This window comes from Electrophorus electricus, chromosome 10, assembly GCF_041902795.1.
Source record: "Electrophorus electricus isolate QZ-2024a chromosome 10, ASM4190279v1, whole genome shotgun sequence".
NCBI classification, from domain to species: Eukaryota; Metazoa; Chordata; class Actinopteri; order Gymnotiformes; family Gymnotidae; genus Electrophorus; species Electrophorus electricus.
This window is the reverse complement of record NC_137506.1, coordinates 18,885,638-18,913,288: the sequence shown is the minus strand read 5'-3', so window position 1 is coordinate 18,913,288 and position 27,651 is coordinate 18,885,638. Positions and strand designations below refer to the sequence as shown.

Below are 27,651 nucleotides of genomic sequence, written 5' to 3'. Positions count from 1 at the left end.
TTGATAGTCAGGATGGTCTTTATTATGTTAAACTTGTTAATGACTTTTTAATGGACTGCCACTCTGTTCTTGCACTTCCTCTCAGCAGACATGAAGTCGTGTATTTAAACAAAGCAAGCTGTGCTCAGACACAGAAATTAAAGCACACAGAATGAACACATCCCCAACCAGAATGGACAGGGTTTTTTTTATGACTATATAATCCAGTTTCCAGATGAGTTATATCTTCTGATATTTTGGTCTGCCCCTCCCTTTTTGCTAAGGGTTGCAGTCACATGTCTTTTTTTATCCTGTTTACCAATTTGTGACCATTAATTGCTTGCTCATTTTGTGCTCAAAATGCTGCAACAACAATTTCATGAATTATGCATTCTTGGTTAATTCTGTTATTTTTATGGTGGGGACTGTAATGCTTGTTGACAGATTATGTGTTCAGTCCTATCTCAGTGTTAACCACAACTAGCGAAACTTCCCCTGACTGATTTTGGTGGATGCTTGCAGAGAGAGACAGAGAGGAAATGATGTCAGAAACATGATACAGGGATTTAGTGAGCACACAACAAACCCCTAGAAGAGGTAGCACATTTGGGCCTTTGACAGTATGATGACAGTAGGACCAAACAGAATGGCTCACCCAATGCCACATGCAGGAGTTGATAATAAAGAACAGTATGTGTGTGGAGTCCACAGGTGGGTGCTCTTAATACTGCCACTGTTATACTAGGAATCTAAATACGAAAGGGAATATCTGGATAAATCTGGTTCATTGGTGCCTCACATACAAATACTGCTGCCATTGTGTGATGTAGTGTCTGGTGCACTTCTGTGTCTGCATCCCATGTGCTGCTGATCTGACACAGAAAATGAGTTTGTATTCCTCAACTAAAAGGATGTTCACTGGCTTCAATTTCAGCAATGTGCTTCGCAGTAACACCATGGGCTACCCAAGTTTGCAAACAGCCTGTGGAAGAGCCATGCTGTGGCACGTACCCTGAATGCAGGATTCGCCCCGAGCTCCAGCAGACAGCGTACGGCTGCGGTGCAGAGGTTGGCAGCGGCGATGTGGAGTGCCGTGCCAAAGTCAAAATCACTACAGGTGGCGTCGACTTCTGAAACAGTGCAGGACACAGACAAAAAAGAGCCGTCAGCTCGGGTGGCTGGCCAACAGCGGGGCATTCAGAAAGGCAACATGGCGTGGGGGGGCCTCACCTCCAGGCGGGGCTGCCTGCAGCACCACGCGGATCAGGGGTGGGACATCAAAGTAGGCAGCGTAGTGCAGGGCGCTCATGTTGGTCCAGCGGCTGCGTAGCGATGGCTCAGCGCCCAGAGCCAACAGCTTCCGGGCGAAGCTCGCAGCTTCTGCCGCGTCACCTACACGCAGCACACACGCAGAGAGCACATGCACACAGAGAGCCCTTTTAAAAGGACTGGAGGTGAAGGTGGTAAGGGGGCCCAGCTTACTCCAAAAGAGCACACAAAGTTACAGAGCCCGTATACTACCCACCAATGCCAGGAGCCCCTGCCTTGCAGCAGTAATGGAGTAAGCTCATGTCTGTAAGCCCATCTCTGTCATTGACACCACAGCCTCTCTTCAGAATCTAGAAAAAGCACACAATCATACACACACCTAATGTTACAAGTCCTGCCTAGGAATAGATTTTACACTGCACACACATGCAACCGACACACCCGGAAACCACATGCGAATGCAATAGACACATCCAGACACACACATGGATAAGATCACATTTCAACCCTGAGGGTATGAACCACAGAACCCTGACACAGTATGGTGTGCATCTTTCTAACAGCTGTTTGGGAGTTGTTGAACACTGACCTCATTGCCTATGAGACCAATGTTCTTCTGCACCTGGGGCACCCATTGCCTGAGCACAGCGAATAGCTCAGGCACTGTAGTGTGCGGGTCGAACAGAACCTCCCTACACTGTGGGTCTCCAGGGTCAAAGAAGGAGAAATCTGCAATGGGAGCCAGCCACATTATTGCAGATGGTTATCCTATTTGGACGAAATTAAGTCTCCTCAAACAATGTACAAGTTCTCCAGGGCTCAAGAAAACTGCTGCTGTTGATGACTTGCAAGTTTGCACAAGTTAGAGGTGGAAAAAAAAAAATTTAAAAATCAATTTGCCTAAGTTATATCAAATCATAATCGATTGTGCAGAGCCCAGAGCAGTTTGTTGATCTGTATTCAGTGAGACACCTCATTTGAACTGAGTTAAAATGAAGTATGGGATTGAATAAAGAAGATTTTTAAGGGAAAAAATTATGAAGCGTTACTGACAAGCAGAAAATTAGAGATACATTTAAGTGACCTTGTGAGCAAATTCCGTTAACTCTTGCACAAAAATTATTTCCAGAATGCCAAATAGATCAGGATGCTTAAAATCTACACTGTCTGTGGTGGATCAATAGGCAAAAAGGCAATATGCACACAAAAAAGCACACACTACTCATTCATAGCTCTTTGTATGTTAGGCCTTTGTCACAATGATATAGCATTAAAGAATGCTTTGGCAAAATAAATCAGTTCTACGTTTCTGCTGGATACACTGCTCATAGGACGCATTAGCGATTTCAGTAAACCCGGAGGTTTGGCAGGCCCCAACGCTGCCCTAGCCCAGTGGGAGTGTTGTTTGGCAATTTCAGCGTTTCATGATCACTTCTTGCAGGGTAATGATGAGTTATTTCAAACGTATACAACACATGCTCTTACCAGAATCACTGGGCATGGGGGCTGATGCCACCTGGTGAATCACTGTCCGAGGGGCAGTATGGCGCAGAGCTCTGTACCTGTCCAGGACCACGTCTCCTTCAGAGTACTCCCCCAGCACGTCCTCTTTAGTCATCTTCCCCTTCAGTCCTGGACATACAGCAGTGATATGCTTCACTGGGGTTCAATCTAGTGTTGAGAGAGTCCAATCTAAACAGACCCCTTTTGTTTTAGTTCGTCTTCAAAAAGATACGTCTCTTGCAGAAAAAAAAAGTAATATTTTGTTTTGTTGCATGGACCTCTGAGATAATCTGAAAAATAAGTTTAAAGCTGACTTTAGTTTTATATTTAAAAACTTTGGAAACTTTGGAATTGGAATAACTTCTCTTATCAAGAACCCTTAGGAGGATTTTGTCTAGGTGATATCGGTGCTCAGATAAAAAGACAATATAAAATATATAAAAAAAATTAAAAAAAAAACAGCAAACGAAGACTATGCATAGTACACAGTAGAATGTTGTTTACATAAAGGACAGCACAGAAAATAAGAATAAAAGAATTACAACATTGTCATAAGGAATATACACCCTGTTAATACATAGTTTAGCTGTACAAAGTATTTTCAGTACAGTTCTGGAGAGCTATGCAGTGTTTTCCCATGTCCAGAAATGAGTTGGCCTAGTAATCCTGATCACCCACCCACTAATCTCAACAATTCTTCTGTTCTTCAATGATCATAGAAAAAAACATGGCATAGCACGGCAGCACGACCATGTTGTTGTCCATGTTATTTGATCGCTTATTTTCAAGTGGTGCTATTCCTCTTTGTAAGAGCGTTGTTTACATCGACTGGCTGCCAAAATGAGCCTAGCTTTGCGTGTGTCACATAGGGCAATAAGTGACTTGGAACCAGTTTTAGAGGACTGGCTGTATCTCGGCAGATCTGGTCCTTAAATGTGACGTGCCTCCCATCTAAAGTCTTTGTGTGTTCACTCAAAGACGTTAGACGGTGCCTCTGGGCTGCAATGGGATCCCTCTGTGACCCACCTAGTTCCAAAACAAACAACTTTCCACAACTCTCACACACCGAAAATAACTTCACTTTTAATGCAACACAAACAACAGCGTCTCAACCTCCTACTAATAACCAAATTGCAATCCACACTGTCTCATCTGTGCTCTCCGTTTATGTGCATGACGTAACTTATGCTCTTAACTGCTGCTTAATAAATCTTTCCCATTCAAATTCAGTAAAACTAAAAGGACAAAAAATTAGGTACTTTAAGACAACACTAAGATACGTTGTCAAGTTAGGAATATATAATTTATTTTTTAAATGTACTTTTTATTTACTGATTATGCAGTAATGACTTCTTAATGCGTCACATTTAGCATTCAGTTGATTCCATAAAAACTGCACGTGTGTAAATGTTATTGTAATAAAAAATTCAAACAAAAACTTTTTTGGTTTAGACATATTGCTGATAATATTAAAATGCAGGTCATAATAAATATTCTGGAGATCAATGATATGCAAGGCATAAAAGACGTGGGCCTGGTTCTGCCACACACGTCTGCAAAAGCTGTCAGCCTTTACATCTCCAGAGAGGAGTGAGATGAATATTGACACGTTAGTTTCACCACAAATTATTTCCACAATTAGGCCCTATTGTTAAAAAAGGAACTGCTCAAATGAATAGGTCCCCCAGAGGACTGCAAACAACAGCTATTTTAAATCAACACTGTTCTATCTATTTTAGTCCTACATTGAAAATATGACCTCATAGCATATTATTCATAATGACAACCAGCAGTATTGTGTATAGATATTCAAGGGGCCAGGACATATTTTAACATACCACCTCTAATACCACTTGTTTTCAGTTTGGACAACATAAAAATGAGTGACCAAAAGACATTAGGTAAAGAAAACCAAACTATACATTTAAACACACCAATTCTGAATCGCTGAAACCCTGGAACAGCAAGATGGAAGGCAGCAGGTGCAGGAGAGACAGCAGTAACTAGTACCAAACTGCCCCGACACTCACCCATGCCATGAAGAATCTTGCTATGTCCGTGTTCCTCCACGGAGGTAGCCATGACTGCCGATGATTCAATCAAAGGAAAGTTCGAATGGAACCAGAGCACAGTGGAAGGCAGGATGACATGACTGACCTCGCTGGTTTTGTTTAACAAGCCCTTTGATCAGGCACAGCCCAAGAGCTATTTATGGCTCACATATATGCCATTCCACACCAGTAAAGCTTACTAACCAGCCAGGCTTCTAACTGACAAGCTTCTGCTAAAACAACATCAACAACATCATCAATAATAAAAACAACAATAACAATACTACTACTACTACTACTAATAATAATAATAATAATGTTTAATTTTTTAGCACCCTTTTTATACCTAAGGCACTTTACAGAAGGAGCATACACAAACATTAGCTAAATATTAGCAACTCACAAACCAAATTCAAAACAACAAATATTAGACGGATTGTGCAAGAGCTCTCCAAAAGAGTCAATAAAGCAGAGTGACTTAATTTTGTATAATCATAGAGGCCCTAAAAAAGGCAGATATCAACCTGTTACTATGGAAAGAAATCCTTAGGCCTTGTACAACACAGACTATTGGTTGGTACTAGTCTGGGTTTGGTTCCATTTTTGCACTACCTCTCTTCTCTGGACTGCACAATGCATCACACAATATTTTTTTGACTGCAGCCAGTTTCAGGTATGAATGTTGATTACCTATAATTGCTAGGAATTGAAGAGAGAGGGCTTTTGTTGTTGTTTTTCAAGTCTCAATTATACAAAGTCTGGACCGATTAGGAGTAAGGCACATGAATGTACTGCAACTCACGGAGAAACTATGAGCATAATGTTTGCGAAGTGGTGCACAATGAAAAACCTGCAAAACTACTCTAGAGTATAGCAAAAGGTGTAGCCTAAATGATCCTTTTATAGATTTTGTTTCTAGATGGCAGTGCCTCAAATCCAAAATTACAGATGGAGAGGAGAGCCACACAGTTAGGCATTATGACCAAATGCCTCATCAGAAGAAATGTAGAAGAAAATGATAAAGTACTGCCTAGATAAATATCAACACAAACACAGAGGCAACAGATTTACAGGCAGTAAAAGGCCTTAGGCAACCAAATGCATCTGTTATGTAAGTGTTGTATGCTAAAATGTTTATTTAGAATACTAAGTTAACTGTAAGTAGTTTTGCTGATTTGATAATATATTAAAGTCATATACATTGGAAATATACTAATGACTTTTAGCTAATTACACTTGTATTTTGGACTCTTGCAGTAGAAAAATACCACAAACAAACCACTCTAAAACAAACTATTGATTTAAAAAGTTATTCAGTGAGGTTATTATAAAAGTGCATCCAAAACATATTCCATTGGTCAGTTCATTAGGCCATAAAGCCAGATAATTATATAAAAAAAAAAAAAGTTAAAAGGAAGAAAAACTATGAAAGTATGCCTTTATAACCCTATATTAATACATATAAGTTGTGACAAATTTTTACATGCGTTCACAAGGGGTGGTAGGGGTGTGTGGATGTCTTCCTGGAGCAGCGTGGAGTGCTACTACTGGATGAGAGAGAGAGCTGTTATAATAATTTTAAAGAGATTAAATTCAGATGAGCAAATCTCTCTCCTACCAGGTATACCAAGATGGTATTTTTCCTGTATTTATTTAAGTTTTTAGTTTTGTTACATTTATTATTATTAGATGTGTTTGGTTCCCTGGTCTGACTGAGGGCCTGGAGACAATTCTGTTCTCATGTTCTTATTTAAGCTTACACAGCTTAAATGTACAAAATCATAGATGAAGTATATGAAGGTAAACAAAAATAAAAAAAATAAATAAATAAAAAACACACAACACCAAGTACTGAAAAATAAATTGCCGCAGAATTACTGTGCATTACATTTGCCCTGAAAAATGTGATACCCTTTATGTAATACCCTTTTATAATAATAATAATAATTATTATTATTATTATTATTAATGTTGCTAGCTGTCTGTTTAGGGTAGATATTATATATATATATATATATATATATATATATATATATAAATTTTAAATAAATAAATTATTGCTTTCATATATTGGGTTCTGAAGTGTGTAAACATTGCTAGGGGTGAAAAAGCATTGGTCGTTCAAGGCACAGTCTATTAGCTACACAAATAGTGTTGGAGGATGGATGGAGTCGCTACTAACAGTTTACACGGCCTAATAACCGACGTATGAGAAGCTACACCAAACATGTCAACTGTTCTAGCTACGACACACAGCATGCCACAAGACGATGTCAATCAACAGATACAGTGGCGTCGCATGCTGTAAACATATAGGACGGTGTTATTTTAAGGTGAGCCGTTTGACTCCATTACACTTGCAGCATCATCCTTTAATCAGTTGACTGAAGTTGAAGAACCATACAACATACACTAGCTCAACGCTAACTAGCCAGCTAGCTAATCGGTCTCAAATCTCTAAAAAAAAATCTCAGTATGAAAAATTCTAAACATGTTATAATCGCGACAAAATACCTGTCTGGTATCCACAGGAATCCCACTGTTTTTTTCGTTGGGGGCAGCACTGATAGTGCCCCAATCGTCATGGTGAACCGACAGTTCTCCTAATAGTTACGTTGTGTTCTGCAAGCAGCTTGTTCACATTCACTTCCGAGATGATGACGAAAAACACGTCATTCCATGGACGGGTACACAGTGGTGCTGTTTATGCACTGCGTCATTGCCTTCCATCAGTCCTCAAATCTAGAAAGCTCCCTGGCCCGTCTTCAGAGCTGTGTGTGTGTGTGTGTGTGTGTGTGTGTGTGTGTGTGTGTGTGTGTGTGTGTGTGTGTGTGTGTGTGTGTGTGTGTGTGTGTGTGTGTGTGTGTGTGTGTGTGTGTGTGTGTGTGAGATGGAGGAACATTCCAAGTGAGTAACTGCAGTGTATTGTAGTAAGAGATGTAGAGATATTCAAAATTCTAGTAAAGTACAAGAGAACAGACAGCTGTTTAAGTGCACACATATATATATATATATATATATATATATATATATATATATATATATATATATATATATATATATATATATATAATAAGTGTAGTCAAAATACAGCTACAGACCATGCCAAAAGAGTTGAAAAGAAAGGTTCTTAACAAGGAAAAGAAGCTTTGCTGGCAGAGAAACAGTGAGCATCAGGTTGCTTCTGTCTTGAAAATTTCAAAAACTATGGTTCATAAGAACAAAGTCAAGCAGCAAACACATGGGACAACAGCTACAGACTAGCAGAGGTCAAAAATGACTCTCTACCGACCATGATGATTGCCACCTCATTAGAATGTCACTTAACAAGCGTAACATGATGTCAAGTGACCTACAAAAAGCATGGCATGCAGCAGCTGGGGTGAATCGCACAACGAGTACGGTTCGAAACAGACTTCTGGAGGCAGGGCTGAAGTCGTGCAAAGCTAGAAAAAAGCTCTTCTTTAATGAAAAGCATTAAATTTGGTGAAGGATCGCTGATGATCTGGGGGTGTTTCAGCAAGGCTGGAATCGGGCAGATTTGTCTTTGTGAAGGATACATGAATCAAAACTGTGCTGGAAGAAAACTTCCTTCTGCTCTGACAGAACTCTGATGATTCTTTTTTTCAACAGGACAGTGCTCCATGTCACACAGCCAGGTCAATCAAAGTGTGGATGAGGGACCACCAGATCAAGACCCTATCATGGCCAGCCCAATCTCCAGACCTGAACCCCACTGAAAACCTCTGGAATGTGATCAAGAGGAAGATGTATGGTCACAGGCCATCAAACAAAGCTGAGCTCCTGGAATTTCTGTGCCAGGACTGGTGTAAAATTACCCAACAGCAATGTGAAAGACTGGTGGAAAGCATGCCAAGATGCATGAAAGCTGTGAATAAAAATCAGGGTTATTCCACCAAATACTGATTTCTTTACTCATCCTCAGTTGAAATATTAGTACTGTGTTGTTTATAAATTAATATGAGCTTGTTTTCTTTGCATTATTTGTGGTCTGAAATTTCTGTAACTGTTTTGTTATTTTGACCATTAGTAATTTCCTAAAAAAACATGCTCTAAAATATAATATTTTTACCGCTAGTTTTTTAGAATAAAACAAAACTGCTTAGCCTGGTCAAACACATAGCCGTCAATTGTAAAACTAGAGAAACTGATCATTTTGTAGTGGTCTACACAGCATGGAGGCACTATTCATGGTAGCACAGAAACAAGCTCTGAATACAAGATCAATAGAGTCTGGGATCTACCACACCAGGCAAGACCCCAGATGCAGGCTGTGCAAAGATGCCCCAGACACAATTCAGCATATAACAGCAGGATCAGCAGGATGCAAGATGCTGGCAGGCAGCCGTGCCATAACCAATTGGATGGCATAATATACAGAAAGATCTGTGCTGATTATGGGCTGGAAGTTCCAAGGTCAACGTTGGACTTTCAAGGCCAAAGGTGGGACTTCCAGATACAGACTACAAGATGGTAATGGCTACCCAACTGGACACAGTAGTGGTGGATAAACAGTAGAAGATAGCTGTAGTGATAGATGTGGCAATTCCAAGTGATAGCAACATCAGGATCAAAAAATACAAAAATAGCAAGAAATACCAAAGGCTGAAAGAACAGCTAGAGTGAAAGGTGAAGGCAACAGTGGTTCCTATGGTAATCAGAGCCCTAGGGCTTGTGACCCCTAAACTGGGAGAATGGCTGCAGCAGATCCTAGGAACAACATCTGAGATCTCAGTCCAGAAGAGTGCAGTCCTGGGAACAGCTAAGATATTATGCATCACTCTCAAGCTCACAGGCCTCTGCTAGAGGACCTGAGCTTGAAGATAAAAGAGAAGAGCTGGAAGAGGGAGTGGGGATCTGTTTAACCACCACTTTCTCCCATACCTTTGTTTGTAATCCAACTGGTGAATGGTTATTAATAATTAGGCCCCAGGCTATGTAAGGGGCCAGGGCCCAGGACGTTTTAATATCTAGTCCTCAAACATTTTACCTATCGGGCCCAAGGCTCTTTATGGAGCTTTGGCCTGGTATCTTTAATGTATGTTGTACGTGTTATAGAAATAGCACCTTCTCCTACTTACAGGTACAAGCAGACTATACATTACACAGATGTTAAACATTTACAGTAAGGTGAAAACCAAAGTGAATGCCTTTCCATACCTTACAAAGATGTTAATCATTAAGAGGAAAGGTGAAAGTCAAGGTGAATTGCCATTATACACATTGTTAAACTAGGAAAGGATCCCACAAATGCTCTTCACATGCCCACACATATCTCTTTGTTCCTGGCTAAATGCAACTGAAGGTGTTGTGAAACACGTGACTCTTTTTTTATGTTGTCTCAAATAACAACCAGTAGAACAGCCCAATTTGCTGCAAAAGTTCATTCTCAGTCTGTAAGGTTGAATGTGATTTCTAATTCTTTTTGAGTGGCATGTCACTTTGGATGTATGTGGTGGCTTTAGGCCCTGTCCTGTTGGTAAGTTTGGGGACTTGCTGTGATTATGATGTGGATAAGTGTGGAGCCTGGGCTGATGGACACATCCAGATAGGAATTCTCAGTTCTTGCTATTCTAAAGTGGAATCTCTGTATAATCGAGAACAGCCAGAGATCTACAACTGTTCAAGGTGAGTTACTTGCCTTGCCTTTAATCTCTAGTGTATTTGAAACATTTCAAACATTGTTGCAATCTATATTATGTATGTTTTTACATTTTTTTTTTATTTCTTGGTTTGTTTTGTTGACTGTGTGTCATACATTGATCTAAAAACACCTTCACCCCCTCTCTTTCTAGCTTTTGTCTGGTATCATTTGTACGGATGCTTGCTGTCATTCATACCATTGAAACTATCAATAACTCCAGCTTCCTGCCAGGGGTCCACCTGGGCTACTACATTTGTGACACATGCAGTGATGGCTCCAAAGCCATTCAGAGCACAGAGCACATGCTGTTTGAGAACAGCATGGCACCTGGCGCCTGCAACCTCAACTGGAACCCCAGGGTAAAAGTTATAATTGGAGCCCGCTACTCAGAAATATCTCTCATCGTGGCTCGGCTTCTCAGCCTCTACATGGTTCCTCAGGTGAGATATTCATACATTAGCACAATATCTGCCTGCTCACAGATGTGGCCCTTGGCTCCTATGCAGAGGTCAACCTAGACCTGATTTTTTATGTAGAAATATTCTATGGAAATGTATGGTCACCTTATCAGATATTTAAGGTTAAAACACACACACACACACACACACACACACACATATATATATATATATATATATATATATATATATATATATATATATATATATATATATATATATATATATATATATATATATATATATATATATGTGTGTGTGTGTGTGTGTGTGTGTGTGTGTGTGTGTGTGTGTGTGTGTGTGTGTGTGTGTGTGTGTAAAATGAGACAGACGGTAACTTTTTTATTTCATCTAAGCAGATAAGCACAAGTGCATCTGCAGAAACGCTGAGTGACAGACTGCGCTACCCTGCCTTCCTACGTACGGTGCCCAGTGATATCCACCAGACAAAAGCGCTGGCCAAACTCATGGCTCACTACGGCTGGGACTGGGTGGGTATGGTCCATGGGGATGACGACTACGGCCAAAGTGCTCTGCATAGCTTTTTGACTGATGTATTGAATGAGAACATATGCACCGCCTTCAAAGAGACACTTCCACATTACCTAGATGACCAAAACATCAACATCAGGATCCAAGAAGTGGCGAACACCATCCAAACTTCAAATGCCAAAGTCGTGTTGCTTATCTTAAAAGAAGAGCTTGTGAAAAAACTCTTCACAGAGATAATTCATAGAAATATATCACGCACCTGGATTGCCAGTGATAGCTGGTCAATGTCAAAAGACATTGCTAAAATGGAGGGAATCAACAAAATAGGGAATATTTTTGGTTACAGTTTCATTACAGGCCCAATCCCTGGCTTTAAAGAGTATCTACAAAAGTTGTCTACCCCCCCAGGTGCTACGAACAAATTCATTCAAAAATATCAGCAAATGGACAACAAGGGAAACTTAACAGAAGCCGTCGATATTTCCATAGCCTATGGTGACAGACTGGCTGTGCTGTCAATTGCTTATGCCTTGAAGAAGATTTTAGACTGTAACCAAACTGTCTGCTCAGGGGAAAAAGACTTTCAACCTTGGAAGGTAAGCTATATAAGCCAAAATTGCATATGATTCATTGATAAGATATGCAGTAATTTTCATACAGAATTATATAAATCTATTTATATAATTCATACAGGTTATACAAAATATGGATTCTTTAATGTTGGTAAATGTTTTGTTTTTTTTTCCCAGCTTCTCAAAGAACTGAAAAATATCAACTTTACTGTGGATAATCAGACATTCTATTTTAATACATCAGGAAATTTTGTAAATGGCTATGATTTAATTAACTGGGTACAAAACTTGTCCAGTGGACAGAGAGATTTTGTAGTTGCTGGCAACTACAATCTGGAGAACAAACAATTTACTCTTAAAGAAGCTATTAAATGGTATAATTCAAACAGTATGGTGAGTGCTACATGCTTAAAATATTGTACTATGGAGGAACATCAGGCTCTAGGCTCTAGCTAGGTATGTGTATGTGCTTTTAGTATCTAAATAAAAATCAGTTATTTCTTCATGTATTTTTTAGAAACCTGTTTCCTTGTGCTCTGAAGTCTGCTTTCCTGGCACAGCAAAACAACTCTCTAAAACACAGTGTTGCCACAACTGCACAAAATGTTTGGAGGGAACCTACTCAAATGATACAAGTGAGTATGGTATGCAAGGCATATATAATTGAGCTATAAATGAGTTTTAGTGATGCATCTGTACATAAATTCAGTTACTCAATTCCTGTCTTTATTGCAGATGTTCAGAGCTGTCTTCCATGTGAAAATGGCACATGGTCCTTAATTGGATGGACATATTGTAAGCCAAAGACAGAACTGTATTGGGAGTGGAATGGAAAGCATGCCATTGTCGTTTTAACATTTGTTCTAGCAGGATTTTTACTTTTGTTTGTTAATCTGATTATCTACTTCCTCTACCGCAAGAGTCCTGTCATGAAACAGGCTGGTGGGTACATTATGCTTCTTATTATGCTAGGCTTAGCTCTTAGCTTTGGCAGTCTCTTGCTCTTTATCGGGAAGCCCAATCTCCATATCTGTAGGGCACGTCAAGTCCTTTATGGCTTAGGTTTCTCCCTCACCGTCTCATGTATTCTAGTGAAAGCCCTACGCACCTATGTGGCTTTCCTCCCCCGACACCGCCAGCACAGTATGAAAAAGTTCTACAAGCCCCCAGTTATTATCACCTTTGGCACTCTCATTCAAGCCCATATCTGCATCTTCTGGCTGATCTTTGATTCTCCTGCGATGGACACCACAGATTTCCCAAGTGCTATGGAGATCAATTTTCAGTGTAAAGAAGGTTCTGGCATAGGCTTCGCCTTCATGCTTTGTTACATTGCTATGCTTGCACTCATCTGCTTTGTGCTGGCTTTCAGGGGGAGGAAGGTCCCTCATCGCTTCAATGAGACTGGACACATTATTCTCAGCATGCTAATATACTTGTTTGTGTGGGTTTGTTTTACACCAATATATGTGGCTAAAATCCCAGAGCGATACTCCATTCAGGCTGCAGCTATCTTAGTTTCATCTTATGGTATTATATTTTTTCATTTTGTGCCCAAGTGGTACATGGCTCTTTGCAAAAAGAAAGACGAAGTTACTACTGAGGCATATATTGCACAAGCATGTAGTACAAGATCGTCAATTGACTCAGGCATCTATCACTCTACTGTTATGTCCTTACATTCAGCGACTGTGTTACAGATGGCATCATCACAGAGTACAGTGAACTCTGGTGATACTGGTGTTTGCAACATAGGACATACTATACATAGCATGGATAAGAAATTCAGTAATTATCAGCCCATCACACATAGAAGGTATCACCGAAGGTCTGTTTAAAAGTAATCTCTGCCTAAAATCTCGGTGCCTTAGTGATTATAGTGGTTTACTATGAAAATAAGTCTATGTTCCTTATTTATTTATTATAGTCACTCTTTTAGGATATCAAATGACATTATGTTTTAAAAGGCATAACTGTAATTGTAATATATATATATATATATATATATATATATATATATATATATATATATATATATATATATATATATATACACACATATATAAAATAATAGAAAAATATTTTTTTAAAAACATACCCACCGTTCTAATGCAAATGACTTGTCTTATTTATTTACATTCATTACTCCTTTGTTCTATAAATGTATCCTTACTTGTAAAGCCATTACCTGTATTTATAAATTTCTCTCAGCTTTCTCTCTGTGGTATGTCAAGCAATAGAACCACATTGTTCTAAAATTAAACATAAATATAACTTAATTTAGCTCTAATGGAAGGTAAATTAGGAGTATACCAACTATAGGATATTTTGTACTAAAATAGGAGTAAGAAGAACTTTGTCATGTTTGACAGAGAGTAAAAGTAATGTGAGTTGAGTGACGTCAACAGAATGAGGCTAATGAAAACCCAAAGATTATGGGGGTTTTTTGCCTAGTGCCAATCACATGATTTACAGGAATAGAGATTACAATAATTCTTTGCACAACCTCAATATCCTGCTTTGCATGCACACAACCAAATTTACACTCACCTGTGAGTTAGCTAGTTAAGTATAAGCAACATCTTTCAAAACAAAAAATCAAGATTTCCTTCCCACAATCTCACATATAGACAAGTGATTAAAATAGAATCTATTAAATGATTCAAAAACAAACGCAATGACTCAAATCTGCAAAAAAAAGTAGTAAAGTCATCTGAATTGCTTATGCAATGTCTTATTTTTTCTGTAAATTAAAAGAAACTTAATCCATTCAATGAACAAAGGAAGGACTGTAAACACAGTGAGGGAGGAGGAGCAGGAATATGTGCAAAATTCCCCTTCTCTTGTGCACTATTGTACTTACTACTTGTAGTTAGTGGTTTTCCCACAGTACACATGCACTAGGCTTAACTTCAATATTCAGGTAGGGCAAGTGACTCAGTGGATTTGTGGTAAAAGCTCCAGTCATTTTGTAATTCCACAGTGAAAGTACTAGAGCTCGGAAAGACTTCAGTGAATGAAAAACATACTGATGATGTTAAGACCTCTAGATTTAGTCCCAGTGAATTAAACAATATACTGTGTTTGGTGTAATTTTTGATAAATATATCTGGAAAGGTTTATGAACATACAGCATTTTACTAAGATGTAATTTACTAAATAACATTTTGTTTTGTGTAAACGTCTCTGTTACATGCTTTGCAATAAAAGAGGCAAACTGGTGTGCACAATGAAATACACCTAAAAAGAAGCCTTATAACCTTAATGAGCTTAAGGTCTTGCAAGTGTATGGGTTTTATTTGCTGTAACATGACATATGTGCATCCTGGAGACTACACTCAAATCTGCTCTAATCCTTTCAGCTGTTTGTCCTCCACAAGGTACAGAAGTGCGCTACCTTGTTGCATAGACTGGTTGATACTTTTAGTCCATTTCATGAAGGAATGAATCCCTTTTATTTAATATTTAAAACTTTTTTTTTAGTATTATAAAGACAAGTGACTATGTGACACTACTGAATTTTCATTTTTATGTGGAACTGGTTTTAAAGGAGACCAAGAAGCTGTCAAGTGCAAAAGAATGCCTGGTCATTAGCTGTCGAGTACAGCCGTCACATAAGGCTCTACACCATCCTTATTTCAAATGGATTTCTATATTGTGGATTTCTATACAAGTTATAAAAACAACAGACAGAGCTTGTTTTGAAATGGGCTGTTCCCCGTCAAGGCGGAATAACTGCAGTGGATCACAAGGACCACTTCAGAAAGACAAGACACTATTGCCTGGGACCAAGGAATTTCCAGCAGACTTACAGTGCAACAGAGCACATGGAAACCCAAGCAGAGACAAAACAGCTTGTGAGAAGACAGCAGGAGACAAAAGACTGAACATTTATGCCACTACAGTTTCTGTTTTTTCTGGGAAGAAAAATATAGAAGATGAACCAGCAATAGCAACAATTAACCCAGCAAAACTGGTCATACAAGACAGTGTAATTAATTTATCATCCCATACAAAAGAGAAACATGGAGAAAAAACAGATGAAAAGAAAAATCAGAAAAGGGGTACAAGGAGGTCAAAAATCGGGTTGAAAAATACAAATCAAAACAAAAAGAAAAAAGAAAAAAGAAGCACTGTTGAGGAAAAGGTGGAGTTTCCTGAGCCACTTGTGAAAGCCCACAAAGCAGCATATGAATATCTCAATCCCAGTATTGCTAGGTATGAAATAATTTTGGGTTTACTAGATCATGCCACCCAGACGCAACTTTCTCTGCAACCCATGGTGGCATTCATGGCCCTGCGCTATGAGGAGATAAATCAAGGACTACAGGAATTGGTTGACGAAGGGGAGAAGCTTTTAAAAGTAAATGGTGAACATTTGGCTTGGCCTTCCAATATGAAAAACCTTTCCTCATCAAGAAGACCCACTTCCACTGAACCACCACCTGATTTGTTACAACAGCTACTTCAGTACACTGTACAGAGAATGCGTGTTGTCGGACACTCGGTGGGTAGGATTGCAGATGTAGTCCTTGAAGAAGCAATCAGTTATTTTTCATCTATATGTGAAGTCCTGGAGGAGAAACTGAAGGCTAAACGTGCAGCTGACGCTAGCCTAAAGCAGTTGCTCACTAGGATTGAAGCTGCCTCACTGCAGAGACCTGGGCCAGAGGATTCAACATTGTTCAGTGAAGACAGCGGCTTTGGGGCTGAGAGTGAGTCTCTGGCAGGGTTTGATAGGCAGCACCGCCGCAGGGAAAGCAGTGAGTCAACAGCATCCAGTCACACAATTCCTCACAACCCTGGAGACTCAATACTGAGCCCTCAGGGTTCACCTAGACAACAATTCACAGAAAATATGAGCAATAGCACATCTCTCTCTACCCTAAACTCCACCTGTATCATTACAGGTAAAGAATTACAGGACACAGAATCTTTGTTTGGCTCTGCTTTCTTGGATGATGATGTGGGAGAGGAATTTCAAGAGGAAAATGAAAATGGATGTGATGAAGAACACTGCAAAGGTAAAACCAGGATGCAATCAAGCTTTTCTCTTCTCGACCACTGCCATCAACCCTGGAACCTGCCTGTAAAGCGAATAGAGAACCTGCAAAATGTAGAAATGACATTAAAGATGAAAGATGCTATCAGTGACCGAATTCACTTTGTTCCCCCTCAACACTCTGAAGTGAAGGCAAAGATTGGAATCTCAAAGGTCAGTGACAAGCAGTGGACTGACGAGGGGGAGAGAACCCCCAAAAGGCCACAGTCGGCTACTCCTGAGTCCTCAAAGAAAAGGATCATAGTTACTAAACAGTGTCGTTCACAATCAGCAGAATCCCTTCGTAGTAAGGCTGAAGATTCTACACTGCTTGAACTGGAAAGGACGCAAAAAGAACTAAACCAGAGACTGGCGAGAATGAAAAAGGCCACAGGACATATAAAAAAAGATATTTACAAGCAAACACAAGGACAGCCAATATCAGCTGGTTCACCCAATGTACCTGTTCAACTACGTCACGTGAACAGTAGACTCCCATCTTCAAATGGAAAGACAGTTATTGTAAAAATGGTTACAGAGAATAAGGATGTTGGGAAAGAAATGAAGGAGGAAAAGAAGAGAAAATATAAAACTGTTAAGGGACACCTGAAGTCAACACCCACTCCAAGCCCACCACCATCACCCCAACAAACCTTAGGACTGTTTAAGGGAGGAAATTCAGTGAAAAAACTAATCGACACCTTTAGTCAGAGGGTGGAGGAGACTAATGACAGAGTAAAGGATCTTGGAACTCTTAAAGGGATCAGGAAGTGTGGCATTCCTATCATTCCAGGGTTAGGGGGGGCATTTACGTTTGTCTACAATGAAAATGACAACTCAGATAACCAAAGGGAATCTAGAAACTCTGAGAAAATGGAGGATATTGACATGAACAACCTCCCACCACCTGCTCTGGAGGTCCTGATGGATAATTCCTTTGAAAATGCAGAGGCCAGCAAAACAGATGAGAGTATAACCCGAAGGGGCCGTTCAACTTTTACAAAGAGGACTAGCATGTCTCAAAGACTCTGTGCTTCTATCCAGCCTGTTACAGTCCTGCCTAGCAAGGCAAATATGCAAAAAAGCTCTCTTAGTATGTTGTCTTTTCATAGTGTTCTCCATGACCATAATGGAATGGTTAAGAACAGCGACTTTGATTCCAAATCTATGATAGTTCTGGAGGACGGGGAGGTTGCATCCCTTTACAAACAGGCTCGGAAAGTCATCCACTTGCAACACTCCACTGACTCTCTGTCACTTCAAAATGCAGCCGAAAATGGCAATTTCAAATCTCCTCATCAAAACAATGTAGAAGAAAAATGTACCCCTGAAACGGTGCCTTGCACTTCAGTAGCTGGAAGTAAACCACTTCCCAGTCTGCCTGTCTGCCTGTTTATGGTTCCTTCAAGACATATTCCACATCGTAGACTTCCTAGTCCCCCTGTATTAAAAAAACATGCAGTTCCCCAAAGCTTTTCAAGTTCACCAACATTTCGCAAGCTTCCTACACCCCCAGCAGCTAATCAACGGACACTTCCAGCTACACCTGCTGTGCAGCAAGAGGTCACTCCTGGCTCCATGTCTGGAGTCACCTACCGCTTTAAGGGACCCTCTCCTCCTGCCTCACCAAAAGTGCAGCAAATGTCTCATGAGAACAGGACTGAGGACCTTCTTTCAAGAGGGCTTAGCAATGCTCGTTCAGTGTTTTGTCCAGCCTCATCGTCACTGTTTAAGGCACAGCCTTATCCTGTACCTAAGCCTCCACAAGCATGGACTTCCACTGGAAGCAACGTCCTCCCTCGCCCATGGGGTGAGTGCTGCAAGCACCTTGTGTCTGTGCAAGGGCCCCAGTCTTTCATCAGGCGCAGCCAATCTGACAGGAGACCCAATGCTCCAACCAGGGCACCAGGCATGTCTATTGCACAGACTTGTGGAAGTGAGCCTGCCATTAGCACCCAGGGGTGAGTTTAGCATACCTTAATGACTGAAGTATAGCAATTGATGTGTTTCTATATATACATAGATGTTCCTGTGGTACAGTCACTCTATCTACAGCCTCTCATCTCTTTTGCTTTCTGTCTCTTTAGCTCTTTCTCTGTCTATATATGAACAAATTTGTATTAGTTTTGTTATTATCATGCATTCAATATTTTCTCTTAATGTTCACCTAAAACACTGATAAAAGGGTCACGTCAGTAATTTGTTACTTAATTATAGACTTGAATTATTAAAATATTAAAGCAGAGGACTGCCATTTAATAGTTTCTTCCATAATACTTTAACTCTTAATCTAATTGTTATTTAATTTATTTCAGTAAATGCCACTCACCTTTTAGGGTGAGGTCAACTTATATAGCAGTACGGCCTGTATAATTAGAGCTTTTCATTATTAGAAAATGCTGGCTGTAAAGACGATGTTAACAGATAACAAACTTTTAAATGGCTAAAGTAAATACAAAGAAAGTGATACAGAAAATACAATTACTACTGTGAAAATAAAATTAAGCAAGATATTCAACATATTCACATTTAATGACTCAAAGAATCCATTGTCATTTCAAACAAAAGCTAAATAAAAACAAACAAAAAAATAGGATCACATAAGCTAAAATATGTAGAGGAACTTGTTTACACTTCATTGTGAAACAGGTAATAAAATATTAAAATTAAAGTATGTGTGCTAAACAGCTGACAATTGTGTAGCTCCCATAAGAAAAATGCACCCACATGTCGAATATATATTCAGCACCTATCAGTTTGGGCAGGATTGTCCAAGCATATTAAATCTTAATTCAATTTCTTTTTTATAATTAGACTTTATTTCCCACTACTAAAGTGTTGTTGAAATGTCTTAATAAGGAATAAGGTTTAAAAATAAATTCAATTAGAATATGTAATTAATTAGATCAAGGATTTGATGTGTAAAAATGTTCATATATATTCAAGAAGTGTTTTGTTTTCGGCAGCATGTCTGTATTTCGTATTTTATGTCACATTATTTTAATGGGCCACAGTGAGAACAGATGTCTACCAAAAAAAAAAAAAAAAAAAAAAAGCAAAAAAAAAAAAAGCAAATGTCTGAGCTAAAGAAGCTGAACCATAAGAAGCCAAACCACAAGAAGCTGTCTTCAGTCTTCCAGCCAGGTCCATATATAGGCCAACTTGATTGGCAGGGAGGAGCCAGTAATGAGACAGCAGAATCCAAATCCCGAACCGGAGCGCATCAGGAAGTGAGGGCAGCAGCCAGGGGTGTAACAGCATCAAGGAGTATGGCAAAGTTGCTGATTCCTTATAAGTGAGATCCCAGTTGCCTGCTGTTGATGACTGCTAACTAGCACAGGTCACTATGTCTCAGTTTTATAAGTTTTATAATATAACTTTATGCTAATATCTTTGTAGGTTAGAGCATGATCCAACCAGAGAGGGCAGGGCCTGGAATGAGCCAACAGAACTCAGAAGAGCCACGCGATCTGCCTCACACCCAGACCTGTGCATCGTGGGTCAGGCCTTACAACGTGAATAACAGACCTGAGGACAGGCCAAGTAGGATTATGGATTAGACTAGCTGGCATTAAGACTATTTTCCACTGGGAATGACTTATTCCAAGTAAGCTTCTTTACTGTGTGCACTTCATTTTACCCTCCACTGCATTTAAAAAAAAAAGTCACTGATATTTTAGAACAGTGGAGAATTTTATTTGTATTTTGCTTATTTGTTATATACAAAGTCTATAAATGGACCATGATTTACTTTAATTATACTTATAGTATAATTTATTTACTTTAATTATATTTATAGTTTTAATCTTTATGAAGGACATTGCATTTTTATTTGTTTTACAAATAAAGGTAAATCTACAAAACCCATGATCATGATTTATTTTTTACTTTTAATAAGTCTCTACATTGCCAGTTATTTTAAGTGGAAACAACAACAATAACAACAGCAACAACAATGCTAAGCATATTTCATGCCGGACCTAACAGGCATTCACTGCTTTTGAGGCTTTGGCATCTTCCACATTACTTATGATTAGATTACTTTTGCTTTGATTTTTGATGTAAAGCTCTGTTCTCATGCAAACATGTGCATTAGCTGGAAATGTGCATTAGCTGATTTACACCTGATTTACACCTGGACACTTGCCATTTTGCAGTATTCTACTGGGAGTAGGCAGAGACTTTATTTGCCCTTCTCAATGCAGCAACAGTCACACTCAGCCCACAGCATCCAGTCTGTCCAAGCCAAATTGCTTATAGTTCCTTGCAGTCTACAAAAACTTTGTCAGAGTAAGTAGTCATCTAATAGTGCTAAGCTCAGTACATATACTGATCTTATGCATACACTATATATTAAATACTAGCACCTGTGTTAGAAACACCTGTTTTAGATCTAGATACACTTGCCTCTTCATTAGATGTGCATCTTATACTGTGTGTATATATATATATATACACACACACACACACATGGGGACAGAGCATTCTCTAACATGGTAGTAACATGGCTATGGCTGTTCCTACAGGGCTGAAGAAGGGGAAAATGTTCATAGCAAGAGTTCGGTTCTCAAATAACAGCAAACCTACAAAGTACAAGGTACAATGAATTCCAAAAAGTCCAAATATTGGCTAGAAGAAGCAATTAGTCTGGACGGGAGACAAATGTTGAGGAGCATGAGCCAGGAGCACACAGAGTATTTCCATGTAGATGTGATGAGTAGCACTCTGTAGATGAAGACGAGAATTGTAAATCTACTCAAAAACCTAATGAACTCAGTAACAGTAGGGTCATCCAAAAAGATAGAAAACAGCTGGAAAAAGAGCAGGGAAGAAAAGGAGGAAGATTCCCAAGCAAAAATATTTTGCAGTGTTGCTAGTGTGACTTTGTGAGGTGTTGATTTGCTCTTGCACTGAGGAATGTTGAGAATATTGGAGAATATTGTCTGACTGGATGAACGTTTTGAGCATAAATGCATCAGAAAACATTCCTCTGCCGTGCAGCTTTCTGTCCACTAAGAGGCGCTCTTGCCTAAGGAAATATGCTGTGCTGTACACTATGTATGACTTGAACAAGCAGGTAATGCTCATGGTTTGATGCTTTGTTGTGTTTCTAAATAGTTTAAATGATCTGTACTACCTCCAAATCACATTCTAATAATGTTAGTGTTTTAATTATTTAAATTAAACGCAACCCATCAATAGCATTCAGTGTGATTTGTGACAAGGACTTCATGTGAGTTTTCTTCAACCCAAAGATATATATATATATATATATATATATATATATATATATATATATATATATATATATATATATATATAATATGCATTTATAGCCTTCTTGAGGACCTGATGTCTGTGCTAATCTCTATTCAGTGATACATGTGTAGCCTCTTTATGCAATATAACAACTACTCACGTCTGCAGTCTACACATGAGTGAACTTACATTCTTAAGGCTTTATAGAGTTCTTTCTACAAAGAATAGTTCACGCAGTTTCCTTAGAGTATTTTGAAAGTAACTGGACCAAGTACTGACACTTCAGTAAGACTTAATGTAATTGAGTTTCCACTCTCTTGCCAATTTATTAGAAACACCTTGTAAGTGTTAATTAGTTTGAAGACAGCTAATGATTGAATATTTCAGGACCATTGTTGTCTGGATATTTGAGTACCATTGTTGGCTGTATATCTGAGAATCAGTGTCAACTGGATATTTGAGAATCAGTGCTGACAGGATATTTGAGGACCAGTTTTGGCTGGATACTTGAGTTCCACTGTTTACAATGTATTTTAGGACTACTGTAGGCTGGATATGCTGCTACGCATACCACTCTCAAAGTGTAAGTGACACTAACATGTGTGAAAACCTCTGTAACAGTGCAGTGTCTGATGCATTCATACCTGCTCAAACATGACACCCACTATCACACCAGGACCATGTTAGTGCCACGCTGTGCTGTGGTTCCACTATTAAATTATCCTTTCAGCTAGATGCACCCATACAATTATGACAAGAAAGTGTGTGTGCGAGGCAGATATTTCTAAAAAAAATAAAAAGCAGGATATAAGTGTGTATAAACACATTGCCGCTTAGAATTTACAATTTTTTCCCACTACCTGCTCCATACAAACCCCCAGGCACTATTGGTTATTGCTTTTATGAGAATGTATTTGATGCATTTACTCAATTCACAAAGTGTCACGGAACGTTCGCCTCCTGCGAGTCACATGGTTTGGCTTGCCACGTGCAGTGGGAGGGTCTCTGTTTAGTTGTGACCACGCCTGCACACCTGCATCAGGTTAGTGTTGTCTGTGTGTATATAAACCCGTGTCGTGGAGTGCAATGCTGTCGGTCTTTGATATGTTCGCCTTTGTCTTTGTAAATGGTTGTCTAGGTTTACGCTTGTTAGATGTTTGGAAATGTTCACCTTTAATGTCATGTGTGAGTGCCAACTTTCTATGTTAATACATGTCTATCCACGTCAAAGGAGTCTGCACGTCCTGCCCCTCACCCTAAGGCACTCGGGCCGTTACACAAATGAATAAAAATGAAGGATTCTGGTCATTGAAAAGAGCTTACTATCTTCTAACAGCTATACTCTGAGTTGTGCAGTGGGAAATAAAATTGTTACATCACACGGTTGCCATGTAAAGAAAATACAACTAAAGTGTGATAGAACAAGCCATTTCAGACCACTTTGGTTTGAAGTGATAATGCACTCACTCACATACACGCACACACACACTACTCAGAGCACTGCGATGCCAGTCTTAGACATGGCTTGATCAGATAGTGAAGTTAAATAACTTACAAAGGGTATCCAATGATAATCACACAGTGTTCACTATGATGCACTGGAAATGCATGTGATATCAGAATCAGTATGGATCAGAATCAGTAGATGCAGTATGAATGTAATTCTGTAACTTAAAGTAAGCTTTATGTCTGATGAACAGGAAGCCATTACAGCAAATATCCATGTGTAGTGCTAACTGTCCTTTGTGTGTAGCTGAGGCATGAGCCAGCAGCTTTTATATTCATGCTGTACTTATAAGCACCATCTCAGTACCCAGCTCTCTTGACAATACAAGTACAACCTCTGTGTGCACAATACACGATGCAATACCAAAAAAACAGCTTCTGGAGTCACAACCTCAACTATCAGCTATATTGTCTATATATGGCTTTTTAACCTCCTTTTTTAAGATTGTTGCACTGCTATTATTTATTATCATAGTACAAAATGACATAGTCCAGTAATTCTGGATCTGTTAGAGCCCTACTGACCATCTGAAACTTTCTAAAACTTTCTGGTACCAGTTGTGTTTTCGGTTCCAATTATTTTTACAAATTACTTGACTATCTCTTTTTTTCTACCTGAGGCTTCATGTGGTTTTTTACTTCCAACAGTGGATGGCACTGTTGGAAAAGAGCTATAACCCCCAGTCTATATAAATGAACTTGTATACATTGCACTGTTGTTTTTATGTTGCACCATGGTCCTGGAGGAACATTGTCTCGTTTTTGTTGTGTACTTGTATATAGCTGAAATGACAATAAAACCTCTTGAACTTGAACTTGAACATAGTGAAATGGTGGTGAAATGGTGAATAAACATCTACTAAATTAAACATACCTAAAATCAGCCATATTTTTTGGGAATATGCTGTTCTGAAACATCTTGATAATGAATGATATAAAACAAGGAACAAAATTCCCCTGAAAATATTCTGCATTAAATTTATATTCATATAAATGATACATGAAATCATCAAGCAGCAAAAACAGTGGGATGAATTTATAGTGAAAGGTGAAATGCACCAAAGCACTTAAGAAATCTACCTTTGAAGGTTTCAGTGGCTGACCAATGAGAATTAAGGGCCCAAGAGGGAAAATGAATGTTTTTAGATGTAATTCTGGTTGTGTACCCCACCACCCACATGCAATTGCCTGTATTCGCACACATAGCACAATGGGAGGCAGGAAACTGAGTGAAAGATCACTCACTCACAGCACTTGAGCGACAGTGACACAGTAGCTTGTCTAAATGTCACTGACTCCCTAGGGTCAGACCGAGGGACTCGGATCTGCTGTTTTTCTGTAGGCAGTTCAGCGTGAGTGTGAGGTCTGTCCTACATCTAGTCTGATTTATGCTGCCCCCACATACCACCTTTACCCTGCAGTGCACCTTTACCCTGTATTCTGGTAAACTGCTGTGTCAGAAATAAGCGTAACTAATCAGACTATACCAGCAGGAGTCTGCAAGAGCAGTCTTTACAGTAGGTGGCATACTCGACCATTGACCTGTCCTAATAATCCAGGTGATTCAGAACACCTCATAACTCATACTCTCAGGTTTGGAATAAAATTATACCAAGCAAGCTATATCATGAAGGCATATTGCAGGATCATATCCTATTACAACTTAAATCGTGTTATTAAACATCATTAAAACTTTGCTGGCACTATCACTTCATTTTTTTTCTTTAGTAAAAGGAATGAAAGGTGATCTATCCAGATCCAGTTCCCCGTCTCCAGTAGGTCTTGTCATTAAACAGTAACAATTAAGAGATTAACAAGCCTATGAATGCTGATTCGCTGCTGAATGTAAATAATCCTATCAAATGTGAAGCAATTATTCCATCTGTGGATGAAATTACTTGGCTCTTCATGCCGTGGCAGCTGTAGAGGTAAGAATGGCAGTTTATGACTACAGAAGGTTTTGCATGGTCAGTGGCTCAATATCGAATGAAAGTGGTGAAGCGTGGTGAAAGAGGTATCATCACTTTGAAATGAAAGTACAGAGGGTGAACAAAACAGAAACATCAAATAGCAAACTTTAATGGAATAATGATAGTTGTAAAGGAAGAGTAGTAGAGTAGGTAGAGCAAGTACATGGCAGAGTAGCTAGAACAAGATACCTGCAATACCAAGGTCAATGGGTTCAATTCCCAGTGAAAACATGTGGTTTGATAAATATATAATGCTACTGATGAATATATCTAAGTCATTCTGCATAAGATCATCTGCAGAATGCAGCAAATTTAAAGGAGCCAACAAAGGTGGGAGATATTAGGTTGAATGCCACATCACAGTATGAATGAGTTAAAATGAGACCTGCTGGAAACAATTATTAGAGTTACAGTTGACCAGGATAACACAAACTAACATGCTAATTCCTTACTTATACACAACATTAATTACTGTAATGCTGGAATTTACACTAAATAGCATCAAATAGCATGATCAAAGCAACAGAAATCAGAACTCAAAATATGTTTGTGCCTGCCATTCATGGCACAAAAAGGACAACATAATTTCATATATCAAGGGGATCAGTCCTGGAAACCACTTCATTGTGCCCAACACAAGGAAATGTCAGTATCAAAAAGCAAGTGGGAACTCACTGGCAGATTGACAGGTCGGCACTTAACTGAATGGCCAATAAGCACCACAAAACTGTGGCCTCAAAACCAACTGCAGAGTTGAGTCAGTACCTCCATAAGCCCAACTCAATGAAAACTGTTCTCCCTGAGCCTCACAGATCTGGGACTTACATGGGGTCATAGATGTATCCCGAGCCCTGTGCAACTTGGCTATAGGCTGATCAGTCTACTCAGCCTTTTCCCCACATCTAGACATGTGGAGAAAACCCATAGTGCCTGGTGCTAATTGTTAAACGTGGCAGTGGATTCATAACAGTATTGACAGGTTTCTAATGAGACATTAGATGTGATTATTAATCTGCATGACTGTATAATAGCAAAGGAATATGAAGATGAAGCAGTTTTTTTAGGTTTCTGTAGTGCAAATATACACCAAAATGATACTGTCCTCATACATCCTGCTAAAGAAATGTAGGAGCTTGAACCTGCTCTTAAGGCCATGGATGGCTCTACTCCTGATTAACTAAAATCATTTTGTATACTCAACAGACATTTTTGAGTCAGTTTTCATATTTCTTCTGATTTCCCATCCAGATGTCATCCCGATTTCCTTCTACATAACTGTAGTGTATTTTTGCCACCAGCACAACTCACATCTGCCATCACCACTGCAGACCTGGAAATATTTCCAAATTTGCCATGTTTCTTACTGTCCCAAAACTGAAGCAATTCTGAAAGATATTCAAATATATCAAGCGAAGAAAATGGCATCCTCGGGTGACACCCGCGCATTCTGTTTGCACATGAAAGGCTTCCCATGAAAGCCATGACGACCACATATGAATGCTATAATGTAGTAAAATATGCTTGGGGGTAGCCTCTTTCCTCAGTTACAAAAAACAAATAAATATAAAAATAACTTCATCAAAATAGCCTACGTGAATCTCTCAGTGATAACTTGCATTTAGCATACGTGAAGCTGTTTATAGTTTTAAAGAAGTTTCATGCCTTTTTCAAGAGTGCTCTTTTGCTCAGTGATGTCATACCAAATAAACACCGTAGGTGGTGACCAAAAATTATGTAGTATATCTCACCTCTCTCTCCTCCTCTTTATGAATGATAAATTACATAATAAGGAAATGAGACAGGCAGAAAAGATTTTTGGACACATGTGGTGAATCCTGAAGAACATTGCCCACAATGCCTTAACAGAACAACAGCCAAATACATTA

The 27,651-nt window shown here is 39.1% G+C and overlaps 3 protein-coding genes across 16 annotated transcripts in view; 2 read left to right on the top strand and 1 right to left on the bottom strand.

The window, feature by feature from the left end:
- The window catches only part of zgc:103755 (CAP-Gly domain-containing linker protein 4), a 32,242-nt gene extending 24,774 nt beyond the window's left edge, over positions 1 to 7,468 (bottom strand). For 5 of the 14 annotated variants that reach the window (XM_027020573.3, XM_035532547.2, XM_081721161.1 and 2 more), the window contains exons 1-6: positions 4,782 to 4,949; positions 2,734 to 2,880; positions 1,838 to 1,977; positions 1,505 to 1,598; positions 1,210 to 1,371; positions 991 to 1,109 (exon numbers count right to left, since the gene is read on the bottom strand). In XM_027020573.3, the coding sequence (XP_026876374.2) occupies positions 991 to 1,109; positions 1,210 to 1,371; positions 1,505 to 1,598; positions 1,838 to 1,977; positions 2,734 to 2,880; positions 4,782 to 4,833 (714 nt within the window). In that variant the 5' untranslated portion in view covers positions 4,834 to 4,949. Of the gene's footprint in view, positions 1 to 990; positions 1,110 to 1,209; positions 1,372 to 1,504; positions 1,599 to 1,837; positions 1,978 to 2,733; positions 2,941 to 4,781; positions 4,951 to 7,316 lie in introns of those variants that run through there. The other 9 variants (XM_035532543.2, XM_035532550.2, XM_035532548.2 and 6 more) reach the window with 7 other exon arrangements.
- Positions 6,907 to 13,941, top strand: LOC113583923 (G-protein coupled receptor family C group 6 member A-like). The gene is made up of 7 exons (XM_027020556.3): positions 6,907 to 7,135; positions 8,436 to 10,451; positions 10,619 to 10,907; positions 11,285 to 12,013; positions 12,167 to 12,382; positions 12,507 to 12,624; positions 12,725 to 13,941. The coding sequence occupies exons 2-7, from the start codon at positions 10,258 to 10,260 to the stop codon at positions 13,825 to 13,827; spliced, it is 2,649 nt and encodes an 882-aa protein (XP_026876357.2). The 5' UTR covers positions 6,907 to 7,135; positions 8,436 to 10,257; the 3' UTR covers positions 13,828 to 13,941.
- A 222-nt stretch (positions 13,942 to 14,163) lies between these two features.
- pcare1 (photoreceptor cilium actin regulator 1) lies at positions 14,164 to 22,257 on the top strand. Its single transcript, XM_035533100.2, has 2 exons — positions 14,164 to 18,991; positions 20,430 to 22,257. Exons 1-2 carry the CDS (start codon positions 15,696 to 15,698, stop codon positions 20,551 to 20,553), a joined length of 3,420 nt encoding a protein of 1,139 aa, XP_035388993.1. The 5' UTR covers positions 14,164 to 15,695; the 3' UTR covers positions 20,554 to 22,257.
- The last annotated feature ends 5,394 nt before the right edge of the window (positions 22,258 to 27,651 follow it).